This window comes from Prinia subflava, chromosome 8 (assembly GCF_021018805.1).
Source record: "Prinia subflava isolate CZ2003 ecotype Zambia chromosome 8, Cam_Psub_1.2, whole genome shotgun sequence".
NCBI lineage: Eukaryota > Metazoa > Chordata > Aves > Passeriformes > Cisticolidae > Prinia > Prinia subflava.
Genome location: NC_086254.1, coordinates 24,896,937 through 24,921,738, shown reverse-complemented (window position 1 = coordinate 24,921,738; position 24,802 = coordinate 24,896,937). Strand labels below are relative to the sequence as shown.

Here is a 24,802-nt window from a genome sequence, read left to right as displayed (position 1 = left end):
AAGTGCCAGATAAGGCTCCTGCTTTCAAGGCATAATTCTGCTTTCTGCAGGCAGTGGGCAGAGCTGGTGGAGCATTTTGGGCAGTGGCAGAAATAGCTGCTGTTTAGCAGAAAGAAATCCAAGGTAACTGGCAGCGCTCACCACCTGGACTGTTTTCTTGACATTTATTTGCTTTTACTGGCGCTCAAATGCCACCTGTCAGGAGAAAACTTTCCATCAAAAAAAAAAAACCCCAACAAAACAACACAAAAATCCAACCAAAACCCTAATAAGTTTGTCTGACTCAGCAGAAGCCACCCCAGCTGGTGTGAGTGGTGCCCTTTGAGGTCTGATGGGCCTTGCTGTGTGTCTGCAGATATATATGTGTGTCTGCATAGATTAAATATAGATGGCAACATCCATGATAGCTTAGGGCATGGCTTTCCCGAACTGGATTTTATAGCTGTCACTGCTGAGAAGCAAACAAAGTGTAAATCCCTGGAATGATTGAATTTTGCTGTCTGGCCCTTCTTTTTTGCTGGGGGAGTTGCTGCTGCCCAGTCCTGGCCTGAAGGGAGCTGGGGGGAGTGACTGAGCAGTTTGGGAATGGCATGTACTCCCTGGGCACCAAATTCATGGAAATAATGACCCAGCACAATGTTTGCCTCCAGTGCTCAATTTTCCTAAGCCTCGGAGAGGTGTGAGGAATTATTTCCTTAGGAAATTTTAGGAGCGACTTGCGGCTGCCTCCTGCCAAGTGTCTGCAGAGTTAACGGGGCAGTCAGTCTGTTGTTTGCTTGCTCCTGTTTGTTTGGAGGGCTTTTGGCAGTTCTCCTTTTGCCAGTTCAAGCTGCTGCTGTCAGCTGGCCCAGCCCCGAGCCGGGGCTGTCTGGAGGACGCATCGCACCCATCTGGCGTCTCACCCAAAAGCAGGAGGCCTCCCCGCCTGCTTCCTGGGGTGGGTGGGGGCTGCCACTGCCCGCTGTGCTGTGCTGTCCCCTGGGCCACCACTGTGTGACCCCTGGGACAGAGGGGATGTGGGCTTGTGCAGGGATGTGCTGAGGAGGGCGCAGTCCCGTCCTCCCCGGAGGTGATGGGAAGAGAACTGCAGAAATTCAGCTTGCATTTAGCTGAACTGTTCCATGAGCATGAATTTTGTTGGTTCATGGCTCTGCAGCCCCAAGAGAGGCACTGGGATGCTCCTGGTTTTGTGCCCAGCGCTGGGGACACCCAGGAGGTCTTTGGGAAGCCCAGTCTGTGCTGTAGCTGGGAAACACTGCAGTGGAGATTGTCTGCAAAGATCCCTCCTGGAGACTCTTCTGTGACACTGAAAAAGTGAATGAATGAGGCTTTTGTGGGCTCAGGGCACACAGAGCCCACGTGTGAGATCTGTAACAGGGAAGGCGCGGTGTCGTCAGTGATGTCTCAGCCACTTCAGCTGTTCTTGTGCTCAGTTACCTGCTGCTGTCCTGCTGGCTCAAAGTCTGTCTGTCTGTCTCTCTTGCAGCGGAGTTGGAGTTTGTACAGATAATCATAATCGTGGTGGTGATGATGGTGATGGTGGTGGTGATCACGTGTCTGCTGAACCACTACAAACTCTCTGCGCGATCCTTCATCAGCCGGCACAGCCAGGGCAGGCGGCGGGACGAGAACCTCTCCTCAGTAAGTGCTGCTCCTCCAGGCCCTGGGTGGCCTTGGCATCATCTGTCTCTGTTTCTGGGGGTGAGGGGGCATTTTAGGGATGCCTCTGGCTCTTTAGGGTGCTGTGTGTGCTTACATATGGACAGCCACAGCCTCTGCCTTTGCCCTGAGCTTTGCAATTCAGATTTTATGTTAGTAAAGTCACTGCACGAGGCTGTTCCTGGCATGTCCTGTTCCTGAGACCACCACCCCCAGCTGGCTGGGGTTTGTCTGCCTTGGTTTAGCAGTCCCAAACTGTCCTGTCCTTTGGCTCCAGTTAGGGTCTCAGGTGACTGTATAAAAACTTCTGCCTGCCCTGCAGAGAGCAGGAAACCCTGACTGACTGCTCCAGTTTCCACCAGTGCTGCTGGGTTACTGCAGTGGAAGGGGCAGGAAATACCTGTCAGCCAGGCAGGCAGAGATCTCTCCCAGGGGCTGTGCAGAGGCTCTCTGTAACCCAGACTCCCAGTTTCATAAAAACCTGAGGAGAAACGTGTGGATTGTGCCTCTGACAGGGATTTGAGGGGATGCCTGGCCAGCCTCGAGGCAGATGTTGGTTCAGGCACTTTCCTCAAATGTAGTGGCTCAGAGAGACTTAGAAGGGTGTATAGAGAAAAGGCATCACATTTTCTTGGAGGGTGAGCATGTACTGTTCACTGCTGCCTCCGTGGCTCTGTCTTCAGTGCAGGGATGTCTTGTACTGATCCTTCTCTTTTTTAGCATTCACCCTGAAGGGTCTTAAATCGGGCTTTAAATAGGGCTCCCCCAAGGTCACTGCTGCATGTCCCCTCCTCTGCAGGCTGCCAGGGCAGGCTGGGCACACTGCTGGTGCTGTGGGGTGCTCTGTGTGGGGCTGTGCTCCCCTGAATCAAACCCATACTTGCTGTAGGAAAAAGATCAAATGCAGGGATTGCTTGGGGCTTTTTTCTTCTATTTTTCCATTTTCTTTCCTCTATTTTTTTTTTTTTTTGAGGGATATCTAGGTTCTTTCCCTAAGCCAGCCTTCAGTGCAGTTGCAGCTGCCCAGGGCTGTCCCTGTAGCTGCTGTTTGTGTCACACACCACGAGCTGCAGGCAGAGGTCCCTTCTTGGCTGCGCTGTGAGGGGGATGCCCCGTGGGAAGCAGAGCTGTGCAAACCCCAGCCCCATTAACCCCCTCACATTCCATGGGCTGTGGGGCTCCTCTGCAGAGGGCAGGGCGTGATCCCAGCTCGGGGCTGTCAGTGCAGAGGGATCAGAGCGCTGGGAATGCCTGATCCCAAGGGATGCCTGACCCCAAGGGATGCCTGATCCCAAGGGATGCTGATCCCAAGGGATGCCTGATCCTAAGGGATGCCTGACCCCAAGGGATGCCTGATCCCAAGGGATGCCTGATTCCAAGGGATGCCTGACCCCAAGGGATGCCTGATCCCAAGGGATGCCTGACCCCAAGGGATGCCTGATCCCAAGGGATGCTGATCCCAAGGGATGCTGATCCCAAGGGATGCCTGATCCCAAGGGATGCCTGATCCCAAGGGATGCCTGATCCCAAGGGATGCCTGACCCCAAGGGATGCTGATCCCAAGGAATGCCTGATCCCAAGGGATGCCTGATCCCAAGGAATGCCTGATTCCAAGGGATGCCTGACCCCAAGGGATGCCTGATCCCAAGGGATGCCTGATCCCAAGGAATGCCTGATTCCAAGGGATGCCTGACCCCAAGGGATGCCTGACCCCAAGGGATGCCTGATCCCAAGGGATGCCTGATCCCACGTTTCAGCAGCTGGTGTGAGGGTGGAGATGGCTCAGGCACCTCCCTGCTCTGGGGATCAGAGCTCCCCACACAGATCCCAGCTCCTCCCGGAACTCTTACGTTCCTCTTAGGTCCTGTGCACCCACTTCCAGCAGCAGCAGAGCGTGGGCATCGGAGCACATGAGTTATTTAAAATAGCAGAAACATTGTTTTCCCATTTTCAGATTCTTTCACTGTGTTATCGTGTCCAGAGTGCTTCACCTGCACAATGCCAAATGTGTCGTTTTGCATTTTCAAAGCAAAGTTCAGATCAAGCCCTCTTTATTTTAACACAGTAATTTCGGTTTTCTTAAGTGGGCTGCTTTTTATTTTCTTTAAAAAGAGTTAAGAAGGCTGACATGGGAAGAAAAGAGAAAAATCACATGGTGATTGACCCAAAATTTCAGGTTGAATGAAAAATTGACTCTTTAAAAAACAATTCCTTTATTTTTTTTTCTATTTTAAATTTTACCAGGCCAAAATTTCCAGCCATTTTTTAGCTCAGCTCTGTTACTAATTCAGCCTTCAGACACATCAGTGATTAAATGGCTTTTCAGCAGCGTTTGACATCTGTGCCTCTGCTCAACCCCAGCAAGGATGTGGAGTCCTCAAAACCTTTTTTGGAGCTAAGGAGAGAAATAGGAATGTATAATTTTGGTTGTTCTTTTATTTTTTCCCACCTTTATGGTTGTTCCCCATCTCCCTGCCCTGTCCATGCTGCACATGCAGCACTGCTGGAGTGGCAGCAGAGATTCCCTGTGGTCCCAGCACCCTCCTGATGGGACAGAGAAGCCCCTCGTGTGTGGGACCAGAATAATCCAGACCTTAAAGGCAGCACCTCTCAGGCTCAGCACAGCGTGTGTGTCACTGGAAAACAGCTCCAGTCTGAAGGAGGGCTGGAGCCTGGCAGGCACAGGCCACACTGGGCTGGATACTGGTTTGTGCAATCCATTAAACTTGCACTGAACTGGTGTTGGGCATTTTAAATCCCAAACTTCATTTTGGTGTCGTGACCGCAGACGGGCACTGGAGCTGCATTCACGCTTTTCATCTGCTGAAATATTAAAGCAGTTCATCCCATGGTCAGGATGCTGCTGGGTCTGCTGGAGTCGTCCTTTTTTGTTGCTGCAGCTCAAAAATTACAGCTGAAGGAGAAATTAATTTCCCTAAAGGGTTTTTTAATGCGGCTCTTGCTGGCAAGCAGTTTTTGTATTACTTCATGCGTTTCTCCATCACCGTTCTTGCTGTACTTAAACTCTTGTCTCCTCATGACAAGTACCTTTTATTTTTTTTAAATAAGAATATTTAAGAAATGCTACTGATAACTTCTTTTGCTGTAAGAATGGCCCTGTCCCTGCACCCTCTCCCCCAAGAAAAAGCAGTGTAAGAGCAATTCCAAGCACACATTTGTCCCCCCAAATAGAAAATTATTCTTCCTTAAGGCTCAGAGACTTAATCTGTACCATGCAGCTTTACAGAGAAAATTCTCTGACATCATTAAAACAAGTAGTTCTAAAAAAGTTGAAGATTGATGTCTAAAAAGAAATCTAAAAGTAATTTTAGGTTCTGCAGCAAGTCCTGCAATGCTTGTGGAGGCTTTTACAGCTGTGTTGCTCAGCAGACAGCAGAATCTTACCTTTCATTTCAGAAGCCTGTAGCTTTCTAGGCTGTTCATTGTTGAGATGGATTCAAGTCCTAAATGCTCTGAAAATCAGAGGTGGGTGAGGAGAGGCTGAGGGTTTGCAGTGATGTTGCTCCTGCAGTTTTGCTTGGCTCACTGGGGCTGTGGAGCCATCCCTGGGCCACAGTGAAGGCTAAAAGCAGGGATGTGTTCTGTCCTTGAGGCTTTGCCCTCCTCTAACTACTGATTTGCCGCAGTTTTAATCTTGCTATGGAGTTTCTAGGGGAGCTGAGCTGCTCCCCAGATGGGTTTCATGCTTGTGTGTGAGGCAGGGGTCGGTGTTGGGGGGCACTGGGTGCTGTGGTCGATCAGCCGTGGGCACAGGAGCTTGGCCAGGAGTCCTGGGAGAGGTGGTTAATAAAGGCTGCAGAAATCAGCCCCTCCAGAAAACAGGTCTGCTCCTCCTCTCTCTGCACGTCCCATTTTGATGCTGTTTTTGCTGGTTTGCTACCCTTGCATCCACGTGTTGCCCAGGGCATCATTGCTGGGCTTCATCTGCACAAACAGACGAGCGGTGTGTGAGCCAGAGCTTTGATTCCAGACACACGGGCAGGACCCTGGGCAGGCTCTGGGGGCACCGAGGGGCAGGGCAGGTTTGGGTGGAGCAGCCCTGCCCCTCTCCTGCCACCGTGGGATGTCCCAGCTGAGCCTGGCACGGCTGGGAAGCACCAGGCTGCAGCCACCCCCGTGGGAGCTGCCTGACATCACTCCCGAGAAAGCGGGGAGCAGATGGGACATTGCCATGGCACTGCCCACTGCCAAGTTAAATATAAAACATCCAGCAGAAGGCAGCAGGGTACTCGCTGCTCAGGAAGTCTGCCACGGGGGCATGGCAAAGTAAACACAATTTCGGGAGTGCTTCCCGCTCCTGCCCACTGCTTCGGCGTCCTCTGGGATGAGGTGACAGGCTGGCAGCACCTGTGGTGGCACTGGAAATCCTCCCTGGGCCCTTTGGTGTCAGTGCCCGAGCAGAGTTGGAGGTGAGGATTTGTCCTGTGGCAGTTCCTCCTGGATCTTCTGGCCGCTGGGGGAGTTTGACTGCAGACTGTCCCTGCGGGCCACAAGTCCATGGAAAATGGACCAGACTAAACAGTGGATGCCAGACTAAACTGTGTAAACAGTTGCGTGTTGGAGTCTCGAGGACTGGAATGAAACAGGGTTGTCTTGCTTATGTGCTCAGCCAGCACATTCCTCAGCTGTGGCCAGGGAAGGTGCTGGCATTGTGGCACTTCACCTCTGCGCCAAGGAGATGCCCCTGAAAAAGCCATGGAGAAGGGGGAAGACCCTGGGTAGTCTAATTTCCATTTAAATCCCTGATTTCCTTGCACTGGCACCAGCCCTGCCTTGAGGTTTGTGTGCAGAGCTGGGCTTAAAAACCCAGAACCTGGTGGATACTCTCTGTACCTGATACCATGTGCTATGCCAAAGGAGAAAATGCATTTCAGCATTGGGGAAAAATGAGAAAACAGGAGGGTGGGGGATATAATGGGTGGTTTCTGAGGAGATTTCAATGTGCTGGTGCTGTGTTTGGGGCAGGTAGAGAAATAGGAGTTCTCACAGGAGGAAGGTGTGTGATTTGCTCAGACCAGACTCTCAGTGCAATACTTAAAGGGAAAAAGGGGGTTTCTTTTTCCCCTGGCATTTTTTTTCCCCACTGGTGCTAAATACTTCTGCCTGTGCCTGGCTTAGTAGTGCCAGAACTGGAGATTCACCTGCAAGGAACTGGGAAGTTCTGAGTTATAATTACAAGCCTTCTGGCTGTTTTCCTCCAGCTCTGCCTGCCAGGGGGATGTTGCTATATGCGAATATTAGCAATATTTAAATATTGCAGTTCCTAAGGCAAAAAAGTCTGGGGTGAACTGTGCGTGCTCAGAGTATCACCAGCAGATGGGAAGAACCTTTGTTTGTTTGTTTTGATCATGAATAGTAAACTAGTCTCAGGGATTGGGGGAAATTGTGGCTTCACCGTGCCTGGGGTTGTTGGCACTGAGGTTTGGATCTCAGGATCAGAGTGATGCTTGCAGTGTAAGAAAGTCTCTACTCTTCAGTCTCTCAGTCTATTTAAGCCAAGGACCATTTACTCTTTGGGGAAAAAATACTCTGAAACCATCCTGTTGCTACAGAGTTGTTTTTTTTTTTTTTTGGTTTTTTTTTAGCCAAATCAAAATTAGGCTTAACATTTAGTTATTCACTTATTATCTTTCTTTTCCCATGATGTCCGTGGTTGTGAGCATCAGAATGTGGGTGTGAAGTGGATTTTTTTTGTTTGTTGATTTTTTTTTAATCTTGTCATTATTTCATGGAGCATTTTTTTTTTGGATGTCTTGTGAATCACCCACGGCTCATGGATCACAAATTGAAATACTCCTCTGGCACGTTTGAACCAAGGAAAGAACCGTGCTGGGGGTGTGGGGGTGGCAGGGGGGAAGTCTGCAAAGGGGAGAGGGTTTGCTGGTACCCTTCTCATCATTCACTCTGCAAACGATCCATTAAATGGAGATGGAGATGCAAGGGGAGGGAAATTCTGATCCAGAGGGTGTTTCCAGTGGTGATGGGGTGACACAAGCATGGTGTATGCACACGATGCCCAGCACACACTGGAGATGCTGGCTGGAGTTGGTGGCAGTGTCTTCTCCAGGTGACACCTGGCACGAGCTGTTTGCAGAAGGAGCTTCCTTCACCTCGCTGGTGTCGCTGTGAGCCTCGCTTGAAAAGACACACAGAGTCAGGAGTTTTGGGAGAGCAGAAAGCAACAGGGGAGAATCCCCGCTTTGTTTATTACCTCCTATTATATACTTTTAGCAAGGTGACCGTGGATGGGAGAGTGGTATTCCCACACTGGTCAAAGGGACTGTCTCACAGTCATTCCTCTCTAAGGAGAAGAACATGAAACAATGATAATGCTTATAAAACATAACTGTTGTTTACATGAAAGAGCATGAGAAGGTGAAAACCTTCTACTTTAATATGAACGCTCAGCAAACTAGGAAAATCTCATGGCAACACCCTGGCATCAGACTGACCCTGCTCTTCTCCTTTCCCGTGCAGGAGGGAAGCCTGTGGCCTTCGGAGAGCACCGTGTCCGGGACAGGCATCACGGAGGTGAGGGCGCCGCGGGCCGTGTCCCTGTCCCGCTGTGCCACCACACCCCGGCACCTCGCACCTCTCACGCTCTTTTCCCTCCTCTCCCTTCCAGCAGCAGATCTACACCCCGCGGCCCAGCGAGCGCCTGGCAGTGCCCTCCTTCCTGCAGAGGGACCGCTTCAACCGCTTCCAGCCCACGTACCCGTACCTGCAGCACGAGATCGACCTGCCGCCCACCATCTCGCTGTCGGACGGCGAGGAGCCGCCGCCGTACCAGGGACCCTGCACGCTGCAGCTGCGCGACCCCGAGCAGCAGATGGAGCTCAACAGGGAGTCGGTGCGGGCGCCCCCGAACAGAACCATCTTCGACAGCGACTTGATAGAGAACTCGGTGTTCGGGGGGCCGTGCCCCCCCAGCAGTAACTCTGGCATCAGCGCCACCTGCTACGGCAGCAGCGGCAGGATGGAGGGGCCGCCGCCCACCTACAGCGAGGTGATCGGGCACTACCCCGGCTCCACCTTCTACCAGCACCAGCAGAACAGCACCGCCGTGCCCCCCATGCTGGAGGGCAGCAGACTCCATCCCTCACACATCAATGGCCTTGAGAGCACAACGACGACGACGGCGTGGAACAAAGAGAAAGAGAAACAAAAAGGGCATCCCTTTTAAAAAAAAATTTAAAAAAAAAAAAAAAGAAAAGAAAAAAGGCGAGAAAGTAAATGAAACACTCTGCACTTCCCGTTAAAAGAAAAAAGGAGAGAGAGAGTTGAGGAAGATGAGCAAAGAGAAAAAAAAAAAGCAGCCCTTCCCCATCTCTCCGTGTATAAATATTTACTTGTTATGTCTGGTCTGAATGCACAAGCCTACCAAGCTTGCAAAAACATTTCTTTATTGAGCTGTGTCTAGACGTTTAAAAAGGAAAAAAAAATCAACTGTAGTCTTTTTTTTTTGTTTGTTTCTAGTTGGGCTGTGTGTGAATGCTTTTTTTTTTTTTGTTTGATTATTTCACTTATCTTTAAAAACAAAATATTTGCACAAAAACCATTTTGTTTAAAGATCTGCAATATAAATATATAAATATATATTAAAAATAAGAGAAAGTGTATGTGTAAGGAGCAGGAGTATTTTTGTATTAGAAGAGGCCTATTCAAAAAAAAAAAAAGTTGTTTTCTGAACTAGAAGAAAAATGGCAATTTTTGAGTGCCAACTCAAAAAGCATGTATTACATTGTAAAAAAACAAAAAAACAAAAAAAAAATCAAAAGCAGGGGTTTAGAGTTATTTATATAAATGTTGAAATTTTGCACTATTTTTTAATATAAATATGTCAGTGCTTGTGTTGGTCAAAGCCTCTATCATGTCTACCATGAACCTGTTAAGGGATCTATGTGGAAGTGAAGAACAAAGTAGCTGGAAGGGGAGGAGGATGGCTGGAGTGGAGATGCCGGCCCCGGGAGGAGCGGTGAGCGAGACTGCAGCTTATGCAAATCCTTAATTTCCAGAGTCCCTGCGCGTGGCCGCCGACAGCCACGGCTTTTATACATTCCCTACAAAGCAAGAGGAGTTGGTGTGTGTCTGTTTGTCATCCGGTAGGATTATTGGAGTAACAAGGTAAAATGAAAACTCCCTGCTTCCCGCAGTCAAGAGTGACTGAAGCAGGCAAAAATTACTTGATTTTTCTTTTTTCTTTTTTTTTTCCTTTTTTTTTTTTTTTTTTGGACAACCTCTAACTTTTTGGAGGGGAGGGTGGTGGGGGTTGAGAATAAACTTCTGTGTCTGAAGGAACAAAAGTGTTTTTTGGTTTATTTCTTTCCATGTTCAACTGAAGGGCCCTGTTGGAGCCAAAGCGGTGGTTGTGGAAGCCGACGTGAGGAACTGGTCACGCACCCACTGGCTGCCCTTCAGCTGGGTTTAAATGTCTCGTTGAAAGGACGAGGTGGAAAGTGTGGTGGTGGTGAACATCATTTTCATTTTGTTTCAACCTCCCAAACCTCACTTTGGGATAAACGGGCGCAGCCGTGTCCCGCGGCGCCGCCGTCCCTGGTTGTCGCTATTTTTTACGTTTGTTATCCAGCTAAAGAGGCGCCAGGTACAGAAATGATGGGAATGAATCTGCTCCTGTGCTGTATTCATTAAAGGCTACAAAAATAATGCTTAAGGCTTTAGAAGCAACCCCCCTTTACCTCTTCTGGGACGTCCTCTCCCCCAGGTCCCGCTGCCCTCCCGCCGCCGGGCGTCGCGCGCGGTTCATTCCTCTTGGTTTGGAAGCGTTCTGTCCTGCTCTGCTCTTGTTTACATTTTCTGTCACCTCGGTGTGTGGTAGGGGCCTCACCCTCACGGTGAATTCGTAGGTGACGGAGGGAGTGAGTGGGAAACCCGAGAGAGCGAGGGGGAGAAGGAGAAAGGGAAAATTCCCCCCGCGGGTCCCGTCTCTGCGAGCGCCAGGAAGGGAGCCACAGACAGCCAGGGATTTACAAGGGGGTGTGATTTGATTTCCTGCAGGATGCTATCTAGTAGAGTGACATAAATGAAAGATATAAAGGCAATAACTCTTGTTTTTAAGCAACTTTTTTATTACTTGAAAAAGAAAAAAAAAGCGTAACCATGAGAACGGTTTTGAAGTTCTGACCATTTGAACAATATTTATATATATTTTAAAGAAGATGATGAATAGCTGAACTTGAAGTTTGATCATTATTTTTTTTTGCTTTTTGCCTTTTTTTTAAATTTCTGCCTAGAAATAGTCCTGTACCTTCTCAGTACTTCAAACTGCTTTTCCACAGCTCTTGAAATCTTCATAGTTTTACAGTCACATAACCTAAATTTTGATCACGTAAAAAAAAAAAAAAAAAGGAAAAGAAAAGAAAAAAAGCCACAAAAAAAAAAAGTAACGCAAAGGAATAAATCTAGTTTGTCACGAAAGGTACAAAACTGATGAATTTGTACGAGTTTTTAAAATGTATCTTTCCTTTATGTAACATGTCTATTTAGTGCCTTATTAAAGAAATGGTAACCCTCCCTTATTAGAGAGGGGGACTTGAAATCATCGTTAGTGTTACAAGTAACCAGCGTCTGGTCTCTTGCTCCTTTGGACCTTGCATTCACTTTTCCAGTCCCTTTTCCCGGAGCAGCTCCCTGTGCCTGGCCACACCTGCTGCTCCCTTGGCCGCTGCTCTGCTCCGACTGTTCTTAGGGAACTTGAACACGTTTTATGCACATTATCCTACCCGGGGAGGTAGGAATCTGTGGTGGATATTGTAAATGAGATACCAACCAAAAGAGAAAGCGAAATATAATATCTACTGCCCTCTTGAGCCAAAATGCGTGAATAGTGTTGTTGGGGTTGGGTGTTTGGGGTGTTTTTTTGTTTTGTTTTTTGGGGGAGGGAGGGGGGGATTGTTCAGTGATCTGAACTAGTTTTGTTTGCTGTTAAAAAAAATACGGTTACCTCAGCAGATTTTGGGTGGAATATGCATCACATGTTTAAAACGGAGCAGTGAGTGAAGAGGTGGTGTGGGGACCAGAGTTTGTTAAGGAGCGAGATTGTCTTGTCACAGGGTGTCACCTGGCCACCAAACCCCGAGGAAGAGTCAGGGAAGTGGGCAGGGGCTGGATAGGCACAGAGGGGTGGTGGGAGAGGGTCTGAAGATGCAGTGCAATTGAACCCAGCTCTCATGCTTGAAAGTCCTCAAAATTTCAACCAATTCTCTTTTTCTTTCCCCCCTATTTTTTCTCCTCCCTCCGCAATCCTCTCCCAGTGTGAGCTTTTATTTGTGTAGCATCACCCCAAGCTCTGCAGTTGAGCGAGCAGTTTGTTGAGTTCCTGGGTCCAGTTTCATTTACCTCTTTCTCTAGTTTGGGGAGCTTGATGAGTGTGGAACGGGGTGGCTCCTCAACACCAAATTTCTGTTCTGAACGATGCCTTTCAGCCCCTCCATGCACAAACCCCAAGCTGCCACCTTTCCCTGGGCTGCTGCAGCTCCAGTGGGGAGACCCCCGGGTCGCAGGCCGTGGGTGCAGCTCCTCAGCAGAGCTCAGTTGTTGTTTCCTTTTGTCTTTCTTCTGTCCACCCCTCTCCTTGCAGTCCTGAGAACTGCGTATTTCAAGTGCGGATACCAGATCTGGGGCCCAGATCAACTCCAAGTTCTGAGTGGGTGTTTAGAAATAATGGTCTGTTCTTTTTTATTATTATTATTGTTGCTGTTATTGTTATTATTATTATTACTACTATTTAATGTTACTTTTCGCCTCGGGCTCCATTTCTCCCCCATTCCCTCATCCCAAATTGCCACCAAGGCAGGGAATTTGCTTTGCACACCCTTGCTGATGCCCCATTCCCTCTGGCCTTGGTGCAGCTCAGTGGAGAGCGGTGCTAGAGTGTCCTGCAGCTGCCAGCACAGAGATTCAGGCCCCTTAAAAGTGATTTATTTTTAAAGAAATACAGAAGAATCAAGGCATTGCTGATGCTTAGCAACCTCACGTCCTAGCCTGCCTTTCTGCTCGGAGTTTTATGTCGCGTTAGCTTTAAAAGGGGTTGTTCATCTTACAGAGTTTCTTAGCTTACAGTACGGCAAACAGCATCCTTAAAGTGGCCCCCAAACCCCACTGGCCTGGAATGGGAACATGGCTTTGTTGATTCTGGTGGGGAGAAAGGATGGGTTTCATTTGGGGCTGACACCGGTCACACGTGTTCCCGTCACAACCCTTGGTTTGAAGATTCAGCTTTACTAATCCAGCGTGTTGTTTTCCATAAGTGTTACAAAATTCATTCTGTCCTAAGTGGGGTCTAAGGAAATCTGGTTGCTTTCTGGAGAATCACCCTTTTGTGTGTGTATTGAATTATAAAATTGCACTAACTGCTATATTAAAAAGAATAAATCAAAGCCCAATGTTTTTTCCTAAGGATTGGGAAAAGACTGAATCAGATGTGTAGCATTAACAGTGCTAGGCCAGAACAGAATGAATTTTAATCTCTTCTGTACTGCTCAGAGATTTTCTGTGTACAACACAAAGCTACAAAAAAAAAACAAAAAGAAATTTTCCAGAAGCCGCGCTTCAAATTTTTGCTGTACTATAGAAGCTCATGAAGGACAACATTAAAGTCCTAATTTGCCTGCCTTATAGACACATTTCATTGTATTAATATTTTCTTAAACTTCCAGTTGCATTGTGTTGGCTTTGGAGTTTGTTATAGGCAGTCCTGTATCCTGAGTTCTGTTCAATTTAAACTTATGTAAACTATTGACAGCACATGCAATGCAGTACTTATCTATATTTTGCTGTTTTAGTATGAATATGTACTCTGATGCCAATTTACAAAAATCTGTTGTAAACGCTTCTTGTGTACCAGTAACTGATAGTGGCAATTATATGTCATTCTAAAAGCTGCAATACTTATACAATAAATTTTACAATACTTTGGAAAATTTGCCTTCACCTTTTGCTTTGTTACCCAAAAAAAAAAAAAAAAAAAAAAGAAAAATAGAAAGAAAAGAAAAATAGAAAGAAAAGAAAAATCAGGCTTTGTCAACACAATGTAATTTCAATTTTCCTATTTTCTTCTGGAATGTTGGAAAATGAATCTGCTCAGTTTTGGATATTTGTGGGGGTTCCCCCTTGCTGGTTCTGAGGCACGGCCCCACCTCTGTGTGGTCACCGGTGCTGTCCCCGTGGAGCTGTGGCTGCCTCCTGGGGCATTGCATGCTCTGTGTGTGTGAGTGCAGGCACAGCTGGGTCCTTTTGCCTTTTGGGGGGAGCAGGGGGCACAGCTCTGGCCCAGAAGAAGCAATTCCTGCTTTGCACCACTCTGCCCAACACTCTCCTCCTGCCTTTCAGCCGAGAGCGTCCCTGACAGTCAGAAGCTCTTAACTTGAACGACGTCAGTCAACAAGAACTGCGTGGATTGACTCAAATCCTAAGCACAGAGAATTTGTGTGACTTTTTTTTTCTTTCCCTTTTCCTCCTTTCTGAAACTGTGGTCAGATTGCAGTGATCACATTAAAGCGATTGAAAACTTGACTGTTTGCAGGGGGTTTTCTTTTGTGTGTCTGCAGGGTGGGTGTCCTGTGGATTCACCCGTGGGTTCCCCACTGGGGCTGAGGGATGTGCAGTCACTAATCCCTGGGTTTTGCTGCCACCTCTGCCCAAGCCCTCGGTGTCCCCAGCCCTTCTCTCTGGCTGGTCACGACCCTCAGTCTCAGGTGGCAGCAGTGTTAAAGGTGACCCTTGGCTTTGGCAGCCCCTCCAGCTGCTTTGGGTGGGCAACTGGCAGAGACTCGGCTTTGATCTGGGCATGAGGAGCTCCTGTGGGCTCCAGCAGGATGCTGGGATGCTCTGCCTCCCCAGTTCTTTGTAACACAGCCCCAGCTGATGGTCAGCTGGGAGAGAATCTGTAAGGAATGAAAGTTTGATTGCAGCCCGGGGAGGAGAACCCCAAATCCTCTTGTGGAATGCTGCCACTCACCTCCCTGCTGTGGTTTGTTCTGTGGGATTCCTGGTGTCCTCTGTGCATTGCTGCTGGAAGGACAACCTGGGCTGATGCAGTGCTGGAAAGCAGCTGGCCTCGGGTGGAACACTTCTCCCTGTGGTAGGAAGTCAGATGATTTTAAGGCTGTGCCAATGCTGTGACCCCAGCGCTGGCTCGAGCAGCTCCAGTCCCTCTTTCCCATCTCAAACCCAAAGAAATGCCAGAACACAAAATTTCTGAGAGCAGGCAACCCCAGGATCACAAATATCCAAGTGGAATACATCCACCTTGCCCCAGGCATGGAGAGGCAGGGAAAGGGCTGGGTTTGGTTTGAATCGCTGTTTCGAAATCACATTTTTGGAATCACAGCTGAAACCAACATCTTCCCACAGAAAAAGAGAACTCAGCTGAAACCACATTTTCCTAAAGGGAATTTTTTTAAATGACAAAAAAATAAAAAAAGAAAAGAAATCAAGTTCAACCAGTGCAGTGCGTGGGAATGGGCAGAGGTAGCTGTTACTAAGCTACCTTTCCATGTCTGCTGAGGAGATCTGGGGACACTGCAGCATCACTGATTGGCAAAAGATTATTTTTAAATTTTTGGGTTTCAATGGAAGAAACAATTTTGTGACTTTTGGAAACCACAGGTGGCAAAGCCTTTGATTTTAAACAGACATTTGTGCTGCAAATGGAACGGGAGTTAAGAAATCAGGTTCAGATTTTCCCTGTGCTTCCAGCATCGAAGCCCTTCTTGCAGCTGTTGTGGGCCTCCATGGAGCACTGGCTGGAAGGTGCAAATTCCAACTGCAGAGAATTTAAACATCATAGAAGCACCTTTTTTTTTTTTTTTTTTTCCCTGTTTGTCCTGATCTAACGCCTCCCTCTGCTGCTGCCTCTCTGCCATCCTCGGGAGTCCTGCCCATGCTGCTCCTGCTCTCCTGGCAGGTGATTCATTGTTCAGCTCATGTCTGAGTTTAATCTGGTTTATTCCTGGAGGGCACGAAGCAAAACCCCTCTGGGGCTCCTCCAGCTCCAGTGCTGGTGCTCAGGGCTGGTCCCAGCAGTGATTCCCTCCCAGGAGAGACAGGGAAGCCTTGGGGTGCTTTGAGGTGGGGAAGGTGTGAAACCTGGAGTCAGCCTGGCTTTTTAACCTGCTCAAGCTGCATTTCCCTGGGCTGATTTATTGGAGTTTCTTTTCTCCCTGCTGTGCAGGCAGAGCCCTGTCTCACCCCTGAGGGAGGGGAAGCCTTGACCAGGGACAGAAACCCTGAGTAAAGCATCTGGAAACAGATTCTCCCTGCAGTGATGGGTTTCACTGAGATTTGTTAGGAAAGCAATGTGCTCTCAGAGGGATCCTGCTGTTGACTCTCCCAATTGTAATGGGAATTTACTCCAAACATTTGCTGCTATCCCTTTTATTAAAAAATAAATAAAAAGTGTAGAAATTCCCACTGCTTTGGCATAAAACAGGACTGTGTAACAGTATTAGTAACAAAAGCAAAATACCAGACAGGAGAGAAGAGCAAATAATTCCTGCCTTGGGCTTCTAGACATGCTCAGACTGGAAAAGAACTGCCCAAGGGGCCTTTCATTTATGGTCTGATGGGGTCAAAACTGATTCCCCCTCCCTCTGTCCCCTGCTCAGGAGCCCTGCAGACTCTCCCATCTCCCTGGAACACTGCAGGAGCACTCAGGGGCTTTGTGAGGGAGCAAAGGGGACAGGCAGGAAGGGGCAGGGGCGGGCAGGCAGGGCAGCTGGCCCAGCTGGGGGATGTGCCCCAGGTGGGCACGATCTTGCCACTGCCCAGGAGGCAAATTTCAGCAGCTGCAGGGAGGGTGGTGTTTGTTCTGGGGTTTCTCTGCTCCTCTGCCGAGTCACAGCTAAAGGAGGTTTGGCAGAGTTTTTCCTCACCGGGTCTCTGATGCTGCCTGGATGAAGAAAGAATAAATCCTCTGAAACAGCAGCCACCTTTTTTGGAGGTGAGACTGGGACTGAAGGCATTTTTAAGGGTACCCAGAAGTGGGTTGAGGCTGTGCTGGAGCCACACACAGCCAGAGCTGTGGGTATATTTTTCTCCCCCTGTGGCTGAAAGCCCATTGATCACGGCAGCTCCAGGGCCCCCCTCCTTCTGCCCTCTCCCCTGGGGAACCTGTCCTGCTCCCTGGGTGAGCAGGGCTTGCTGTCTGCTGGAGATATCCCCATGCTCCCTGGCAGGGCAGGCTCTGGCTGCACCAATTCTGAGTTTTCTCCCTGTCTCCTGCCCACAGAGAGCCTCTTGCCAGGTAAGACTGAAAGGTGCATAAATGAAATTTAGAGCTTTGGCTGGCCACACTGATGGCTCTGCTCTAGCAGAGGAGAGGTGACACAAAGCCCTCCATGCAGTGAGCTTGGAGTGGGGTTTGCAGTGCAGAAATGGGGGAGAGCATTGGCTGCAGGATCCATCAGTTGGGAGCTCCCTTTCGTTCCCCCCTTGCTCAGTCCTGAACCAGTTCAAATGCACTCAGTTGCCTTGGGATTGATTGTTATCAGCAGCAATAAATCACAATCACAGCAGCCAGTGGTGAGTTTTGGATGCCAGTCAAAATGCAGCTCCTCAGAGTATTTATCTCTGCAAAGGCAGGGAACTTGGACATTGAACAATTAGATCAGCGTGGCTCTGTGAAGCTGCATTTGATTAAGAGAGTAACTGCAGTACAAAGTTATTGCTTGGTGTTGCTGTGCATTGCTAATCAGCAGCCTGGCTCTAAAAGCAGAGAGGCTGGAGGTGGGAGATAAAACCCCTCTGTGCCTCTCCCTGCAGGCAGCACCAGGATCCCACCCTGTCCTTCCTGCTGTGCCCTCGCTGCTGTTGGGGCATGAAAAGGAGAGAAGAGGTGGCTTTTGCTGCAGTGGAAGTGTGGCACAGATGTCCCATCTTGTTTCCTCATACCACAGAAGCCGCTGGGCAACTTCAGAGACCTTTCAGGTGGGTGCACCTGGGCCTGTGGGCAGTGGCTGCACGTCCCAGGCAGTCCCTGCAGGGGGACAGGTGGGAATTCCCAGTTTGCCACTCCGGGTCCTCTTTGTGTTCCCAGCAAGGGATGGGCTTCTACCATTTGGGCCCTTTAAATGGGAATTCAGCCTCCAGAACAAACCAGCTCTAAAATAGTCATGCAAGCTGCAGTGCTGGAACACCAACCCCTTCTGGGTGCTCTGTGGTGTTTTGGGAGGGTCTCTGCAGAGCTGCTGTGAGTGTGAGGGAGCTGGGTTGGGTTTTAACTTGGGATCAGTGCACACCAAGGGCTTTCCCAGGGAGGATGATGGGCTCCAAGCACAGGTTTGCTCCAGACAATTTATTAATGTGCACACACAGATTTTTTTTTCCTTGAATCTCAAACCCAGGCTCTGAAAGGTTCAGATGAGCAGAACCAGGTTAACAAACAAATGTTGAATGACCCTGGTGGGCCCCACTGCCTATCTCATCTCTATTTTTCTCTCGAGAGCTGCTGCTTCTCTCTGCTCTGCTGAGCAGATCTGTAGATTTTCTCTTCTGAGGAGGAAAGCCTGAGGTTCTCCACGAGCCTGGCCCTTGCTCTGCCTCCCTGCTCCCAGGGCAGCCCTTCCGCGGGCATGGAGGAGCCTGAGCCAAATAGAAGCTGTGGAGGGGAAAACAGGGGGAGTTGGAGGAGGTTGAGTGAGAGGATCTGTTTATTTTCCCTCTGATCTCTGAGCCCTGTAATGTTTTATTGCTTAGCAAACAGGAGGTCTGGAACGCTTCCTTCCCTCCTGTGCCAGTGCAAGGTCAGCTGGGTGCATAATTCCTGCACTTGAAGGAAAAAATACCAACTATTTACAGTGCTGTTGTACGAGTGGCATGAGACTGGAACTCCATTTACTTCCTCCAGGCCAGGTTTTACTGTAAATGCCCAAATAAGCTATTTATATAAACAATTTCTGTGTATTTGCTCAGTGCCTGGACGCACTTCCACCCTGCTGCTGAGAATTTAGATCTGATGAGTAACCTGTGGCAGAGGAGCAACTTTGATTGCAGAAAACCCCTCTGGAAGGTGATGCAGGCAGGTGCTTTATGGGCAGGGGATCTCAGGGAAGGTGAGGCATCTCCAGCACGCTCCATCTGCAGGAGGATGTGGTACCCAGAGCCTGGCAATGCTTCAAAGGAAATCCATTCTGGGGTGTTTGAGTAGCTGTGTCAGAGACCAAAGGGGCAGCACCAAGGAATTTAACTGAGATTCCTCATGCTGTAGAAAAGGCTGGTATGAGGTAAGGCTTTAAGGAAGCAGATTAACTCAAAGAAATGTGCTCAGGTTTACTCAGCTCTTCCCATCCGTCAGAACATGCCCAAGTCCTCGGTGAGGTTTCGGCTCGGAACCGAGATCTGGGACTGAGTCATGAGCAAATGCAACTGCCTGTGAGTAATTGCTGGAACCAAATGTCAGCTTGGAAAATGGGCTTCGTCTCTCCTCTAAAAGTTCTGGTTTATGGGAAAAGGCAGTGGTTTTCCTTTTGTGCTCTGGCTGTCAGCTCCCTGTGTGGGTAAAAGCACAGCCACGAGTCGCTGCGTGTGCGTGGGAGTTTGGCACCCCAGGACATTGCTCACTGCTGCTTTCTGTCTTGGTCCTCAGCTTCTGGACTGGCTTTAGGCCTTGGGCAAATGGGACAAATCTCATCCAGCACGGGTGTGTGTCGATTTTAAGGAAATGCTGCGTTTTATCAGCCTTACACAGAAAAACTCCCCCTGAACCCTGAGGCACTGCATCCTGCTGCTCTCCATCCCCACTCTGTGCTGTCTCTCTGCTCCTGGGTCCCTGCTGGCCCAGGATTTGTCCATGGCTTGAGGGCCAAGGCTCAGCTGCACAAACAGCCCAGTGCCCCAGCCCTGTCCCCAGTGCATCTCAAGGTCTTTGGGGTGACACTTCCCCCCGCCGTGATCCCCCACCTGCCTTTCCTGGGTACTGTAATTTCTGTCTGAGACACAGGGTGACAGGCTAGAACTCGAGTGGAATCAAAATTGCAATTTAATTGTAAACATTTGTCCAGAAATTAATGTTTCTGAACTAATGTTTCTCTCCGACCAGTGTGTTCAGAAACAAATGACTCTCACTAATTGATTTTCCCCTGCATAACGGGAATTGGACACATAGAAATTCAACCATGCATAATTGAAAATCCCCCTCTTTCAGCAGGTATCCACATAATCACTCAGCTGATGTGTTTGCTTGTCCTCTGGCAGATATCACCTAGGAGTCACATGGCTGGCTGGAGGGGGCTAATTTCTCCAGTTTTTGTTCCTTGTGCTGGATTCAACATTGAAAATCACCATGAACAGGCTTCCATATATAATAAATTTGGTTATAATCCCAAACAGGTACCCATGAGGGAATGTTACTGATGGCTTCCTCCTTTGGAAAGGTGGGTTTTATACCTGTACACCTCTGAGATCAGTAATCCCATTTGTCCTAAGGTACAACAGAGTTTTGAGCAGCTCCCAGGAGCCCCTCAGCAGCTGATCCATGGCTCCTCTGCAGTGAAGGCAGGAAGGGCTTGGCTCTGGAGCCCCGGCTCTGCTGTGCCAAACCCCAAACCCCCAGGACCCTCCCAGAGACAGCCCCAGGGAGCGGGAGCAGAGCAGAGCAGTGTAAAATCACTTTGAAACTGGAGGGCTGTGATTCACTGCTTCTGGTAAAGGCAGGTGAGATCTTGCCCTGCTGCAAACCAGGTCTTGGGGGTGACAACAGATTTCAGGAGGGTTGGGAGCAAGTCCTGCATGCAGCTGGTGTGTAAATGGGTGTGTTTTAGGGGAGTTGTGTGATGGTATTAATCAATTTTGCCTCTTCCAGTGACACCGTGATGGGTCCCAGCATCGTGCAGAGCTTTACTGGAGCTTCCCCGAGGTGCTTTGACCTCTCTTCCCATCAGTCTGAACAGGCAAAACTAATCAAGGTTTGTTCAAAAGTAATTTTGCATCACAGCTTCTCTTGGGGAGCAGATAATCAGGTTTTATTTATTTATTTGTTTGTTAATAAAGCTGTATAACAAAGGATTTCATCATTTTCAGCGATACTGAACGTAATGTGCTTGCAATAATTAATGCCACCACTAATGGAGGATTGGAATTTTGCCTTAATTATATCATTAAGACACATTTCATGCATTTAATTGTTTTTGTAAAATGACAGCCAAGCTCTCCTGCCGCATATTTCCCATTTCCAGATTCAATTACTTCCCATGCAAGGGCAACCTGCTAGTGATGGCCTCTCACAGTTTCTGCTTTCCAGGGCAAATCAAGTGGGTTTTGGTTAGATATGCCAATACTTTTCAGGTTAGCGAAGCTCTTACGTGTTGTTTGTCAACGTTAGTGATGAACAGATGCACTGAACTCTCCCTTCCTCCTTGCTGGCCTGGATTTAATGAAAAATAGGGGTGGGGGGAAAGGAAAAATGTGTCAAGACAGAACAAGAAGGTTAAAAATCAGTCGTGGGCTTTATCACATGCCCTGCTGCACCTGTGGGAGGTGAAGTTTGGGTAAAACACACCACGGCTGATCCAAAAGCAGGAGCCTTGCAATCAGCAGCTGCAGACTCAGAGGGGACAGTGCTGTGACCATTCCCATGGGACACCTCCAGTCAGGAGGCTCAGGACTCCCTGTGCAGTTTCCTGCTTGTTCTTTGGAACTAGGCTTGTGTCTGTAGGGCCAGGATCAGTGCCCCAGCAAGCCCAGGCTCCTGGGGAGGCGTCTGGGAGGTGTGTGAATCATTGAGGTCCACTGTGCTCCCAGCCAGGACCCGAGCCCTGGGCAGTGGTGATGCACGTGGATTTGTTTGGGATGGTGAATACAGTTTTCACTGGACAGGAATTTATAGTTTTGTCTGCAGCTCCCAGCTCCTCAGAGGGATGGGAGTGGTGTGTTCTCTCTGGTTTGTGCCTTCTCTGACTGCAGTTCTTTCCCAAATCTGTAATCATTGCTGCGTAACCACATAAAGGCAAAATTCAGGGTGAGGGTGGTAGGAAATGGGAATCTGCTGCAATACAGAAAATATTAAGTTGCCTTGAGGGTCATCACTGCTGGATTTTGGACCATCTGAGATAAGCCCAAACCTCCCCAGATGCCATCCAGGTGGTTATTGCTGTTTGCAAGGCAAGGCCAGCAGCCCACAGACAGAATGTAACAAAAAGCAGGTAAAGCAAGCGAGGAATGCAAGCGGATTGTGCAGACACAGAGAGGGAACTCCCCTGCCAGGCAGCAGCCACAGCAACTGGGGAATACCTTGAAAACCTCTCCAGGCTGTTCCTGCAGCACTGACTGTGGGAAGCACTTGGGAGCAGGATTTTGTTCTCAGACTGTGCCTGTGCTGCCCTGGATGAGTCCTTGACCTCAGTTAGCTCCATTTGTTATTTGGAACCCAGAGGGAACGAAGTCACCTCTGCTTTCCTTCTCTTCTTTCTCCCCATCCTTTCCTGCCTGGTGCACCAAAGAGCTGAAGCTTGGCCAAGGCACAAATCCCACTCAGCCCTTGCTGGGTTTTGCCCTGGAGCTCTGTGAGCTGAGCAGACACAGAGAGGAACCCACATGAGAAATGCCCTGCTGGATGTGCTGCACATCTGCTTTGCCACTGGCCTGCTGGAAGCCTTGAGAAAGGAGCTTCACCTGTCTCTCACTTGTCTTAAAAGTGATGAGGGGGTTCAGGCTCCACGTCCTGGTTCCATGAAGTTCACTGGGGAAAATAACTGAGACACCAGACACAAAAAAATCTAAATAAGAGGTGTGAAAAGCACTGATTTCACAAAGCAGTGCAATACAACCTCACACCTTTCTTCAAGGAAACAATTTCCAGTCCAATTTTGCTTATAGATTCTGTGTCTGGAGTGTTTCATCAATAAATACCTTCCTGCCCCAGCCCCCTCCTTACTGTGATTGTTAGTAACAAATTTATGTTGTGTTTCATTTCAGGTTGTCCAACAAATTTTGGAACTGAGCACCATTAATTGTCATTCTCAGAATAAATCAACAACATAATTTATCAATATGGCAATAACAGTAATGTTTGTATTTCCCAGTCTTGAAATACTTGGATTGGAAATGACAGCATTATAATTGAAAATAATGGTAATTATCTGTCTGCAAACGTGTTTTGTTGCTACGCTCAATATCTTCTTTGAAACCAGAAGTCACCATAAGCAACAATAAACTAAAAATTCATTTTCCTAGAGATGGGTGCACTGCATCTGTTCTGTGGGAAATAACTCTGATTTTTCTTTTGTTTGTGATTCCAAAATGGTCTGTGGAGGGAGAATTTCAAATCAGTACCATCAGGAAAAATCAGCTGCTTCTATTTAGCTGAATTTGAAATGCTACGTGATATTATGAGTGTTTTTAATATATGGATATATATGTATGTACACCTTGAGACCATTCATATGGAAACAAGACACCTGCTGTATCAAGATGAGAAGGAAACATCAACATAATTCTTCACACTTTCCTAGTGAAAATTGCCAAATATATGTTGTCAAACTGTGGGCAACATATTGAGCTGGGTATGAGCTGAGCCTGAGCCCGAGGAGCAGCATTTCCTCCTGGGCTCTGCTCCTCCTGCCCTGTGCTCAGGGCCCTGGGCAGGGGTCTGCCAGCTCTCACCCAGCCCCAGCACATTTGGGTTGGATGGTTTTGTGGAGCAGGCTTAAACCTGAATACGAAAATGCATTCAGAGTTTTCCCTGAAAATAATGTACCAGGCAGGGTGTGGGCAGGGATGTTTGAGACTGTGTTTTGAACACATTCCCTTTTTTCTTGCTGGTTTCAGGTAAATCCCTCCCCTTCTGCACTGCCAGTGCCAGCAGGTGGGAAACCTATCTCAGCCCCAGCAGGGCCAGGGGAGCCAGGCTGCAGCACCTCTGCAGAGCATCAGCAGTGCAGGCAGGAACCAAATGAGAATTTTGGACCCTTCCAGCTTGGATTTGGGGCAGGAGGAGGAAGAAAGAGCTCTGAAGGTGACAGCCCCCACTGGACCCAGGGAGGGACACTCTGTGTCAGGATCCAGCAGCCGTTTAACACCTCCTCCTGGATCCTCAATTTCACTGCCAGCTATTGAAATGATTCCCTTATGAACTAGTTTCTGTTGTCCTTATTAACCAAGGATTAATTAATTATTAATTAAGCAAACCAGGCTACTTATTAATTCAACTTGTTAATTAAGTATAGGATGCTAATGAGGCAGCTTGTTAATTGAGTTATCAGGGGGAAGGGAGGATGGAGAGGAGGATTTTTCTGCTGCCCAGTTCCTGTAGCAGAGCCAGAAATGTGGCTCCATGTGGGGGCATTGGTGGTGGGAGCCCCCTGAGTGGGGTCAGGCAGTCACAGCTTGGGAGAAGCTTTATCTACGTTTATTCCTCTTTATTGGCAGCCCAAAACAACCTTTCAAGAAGACACTCCAGGACTTGCAGCCCAGTATTTCAGTGCTATGTGCAGGACCAAGCTGGGTAAGCTTGGGGACAGCACCAGTGTGCCCAGGGGACAGAGGCAGGGAGGTGACCTGGAGCTGGGGGTGATGATGGATTGCAGTGTCCTCCTGCTTTTCTCAGTCTTAAAGAGGTGCACAAATGAGCATTTTGAAGGCTCCTTGAAATGCCTTTAGCCTAAGAAAAGTCTGCAATTCACAGACAACAACAAGAGCAGGTGATGAGGAGCTCTGGGCTTTGCCAGAGCCTTTGCAGGGAGTGAGAACCACATTTCTCTGGTGCTCTGCAGCTGCCCTGGCTCTGCCCCATCCCTGCTCTTCTGTCTGCAGGACCAGGCCAGGATCCACTGAGGATGGAGCTGCTGTGAGGACAAGCTCCTCCAGGCTTTGTGGGACAGCCCCACAGCCTCCTGCTGTGTGTCAGTGCCAGGTGGCCAGGACTGGCACGGTGATTTCAGGATGTTTTCTCTGGAAACTTTGCTGATGGGCCATTTCTTGTTGCCAGCCAGGCTCCAGCATCAGTGGTTTGTTCCACTGCAAATGCCATTCCCCAGGCGAGCTGAAAATAAAACCATTTCTAATCACTTCTGAAAGTTTCTGAAAAGAACTGGGGGAGGGGGGAGAGCTAATGAGGAAAACACATAGCTTTAGAAACAGGAGAGCATTCCCTGAAGTCAACAGAATAATA

The 24,802-nt window shown here is 48.6% G+C and overlaps 1 protein-coding gene and 1 long non-coding RNA gene across 5 annotated transcripts in view; both read left to right on the top strand.

The window, feature by feature from the left end:
* PMEPA1 (prostate transmembrane protein, androgen induced 1) overlaps positions 1–13,619 on the top strand; it is a 46,189-nt gene extending 32,570 nt beyond the window's left edge. For 2 of the 3 annotated variants that reach the window (XM_063404232.1, XM_063404230.1), the window contains 3 exons: positions 1,487–1,641; positions 8,158–8,211; positions 8,306–13,619. In XM_063404232.1, coding sequence (XP_063260302.1) covers positions 1,487–1,641; positions 8,158–8,211; positions 8,306–8,863 — 767 coding nt within the window. In that variant the 3' untranslated portion in view covers positions 8,864–13,619. The remainder of the gene's footprint in view (positions 1–1,486; positions 1,642–8,157; positions 8,212–8,305) is intronic. The other variant, XM_063404231.1, reaches the window with a different exon arrangement.
* A 4,955-nt stretch (positions 13,620–18,574) lies between these two features.
* Positions 18,575–22,865, top strand: LOC134552986 (uncharacterized). 2 transcript variants are annotated; one of them, XR_010080999.1, is made up of 4 exons: positions 18,575–18,920; positions 20,026–20,069; positions 20,498–20,600; positions 22,609–22,865. It is a non-coding gene; the product is annotated as an uncharacterized LOC134552986 (long non-coding RNA). The 2 variants fall into 2 exon arrangements; XR_010080998.1 differs by having other exon boundaries at positions 18,578–19,068.
* Positions 22,866–24,802: the final 1,937 nt, after the last annotated feature.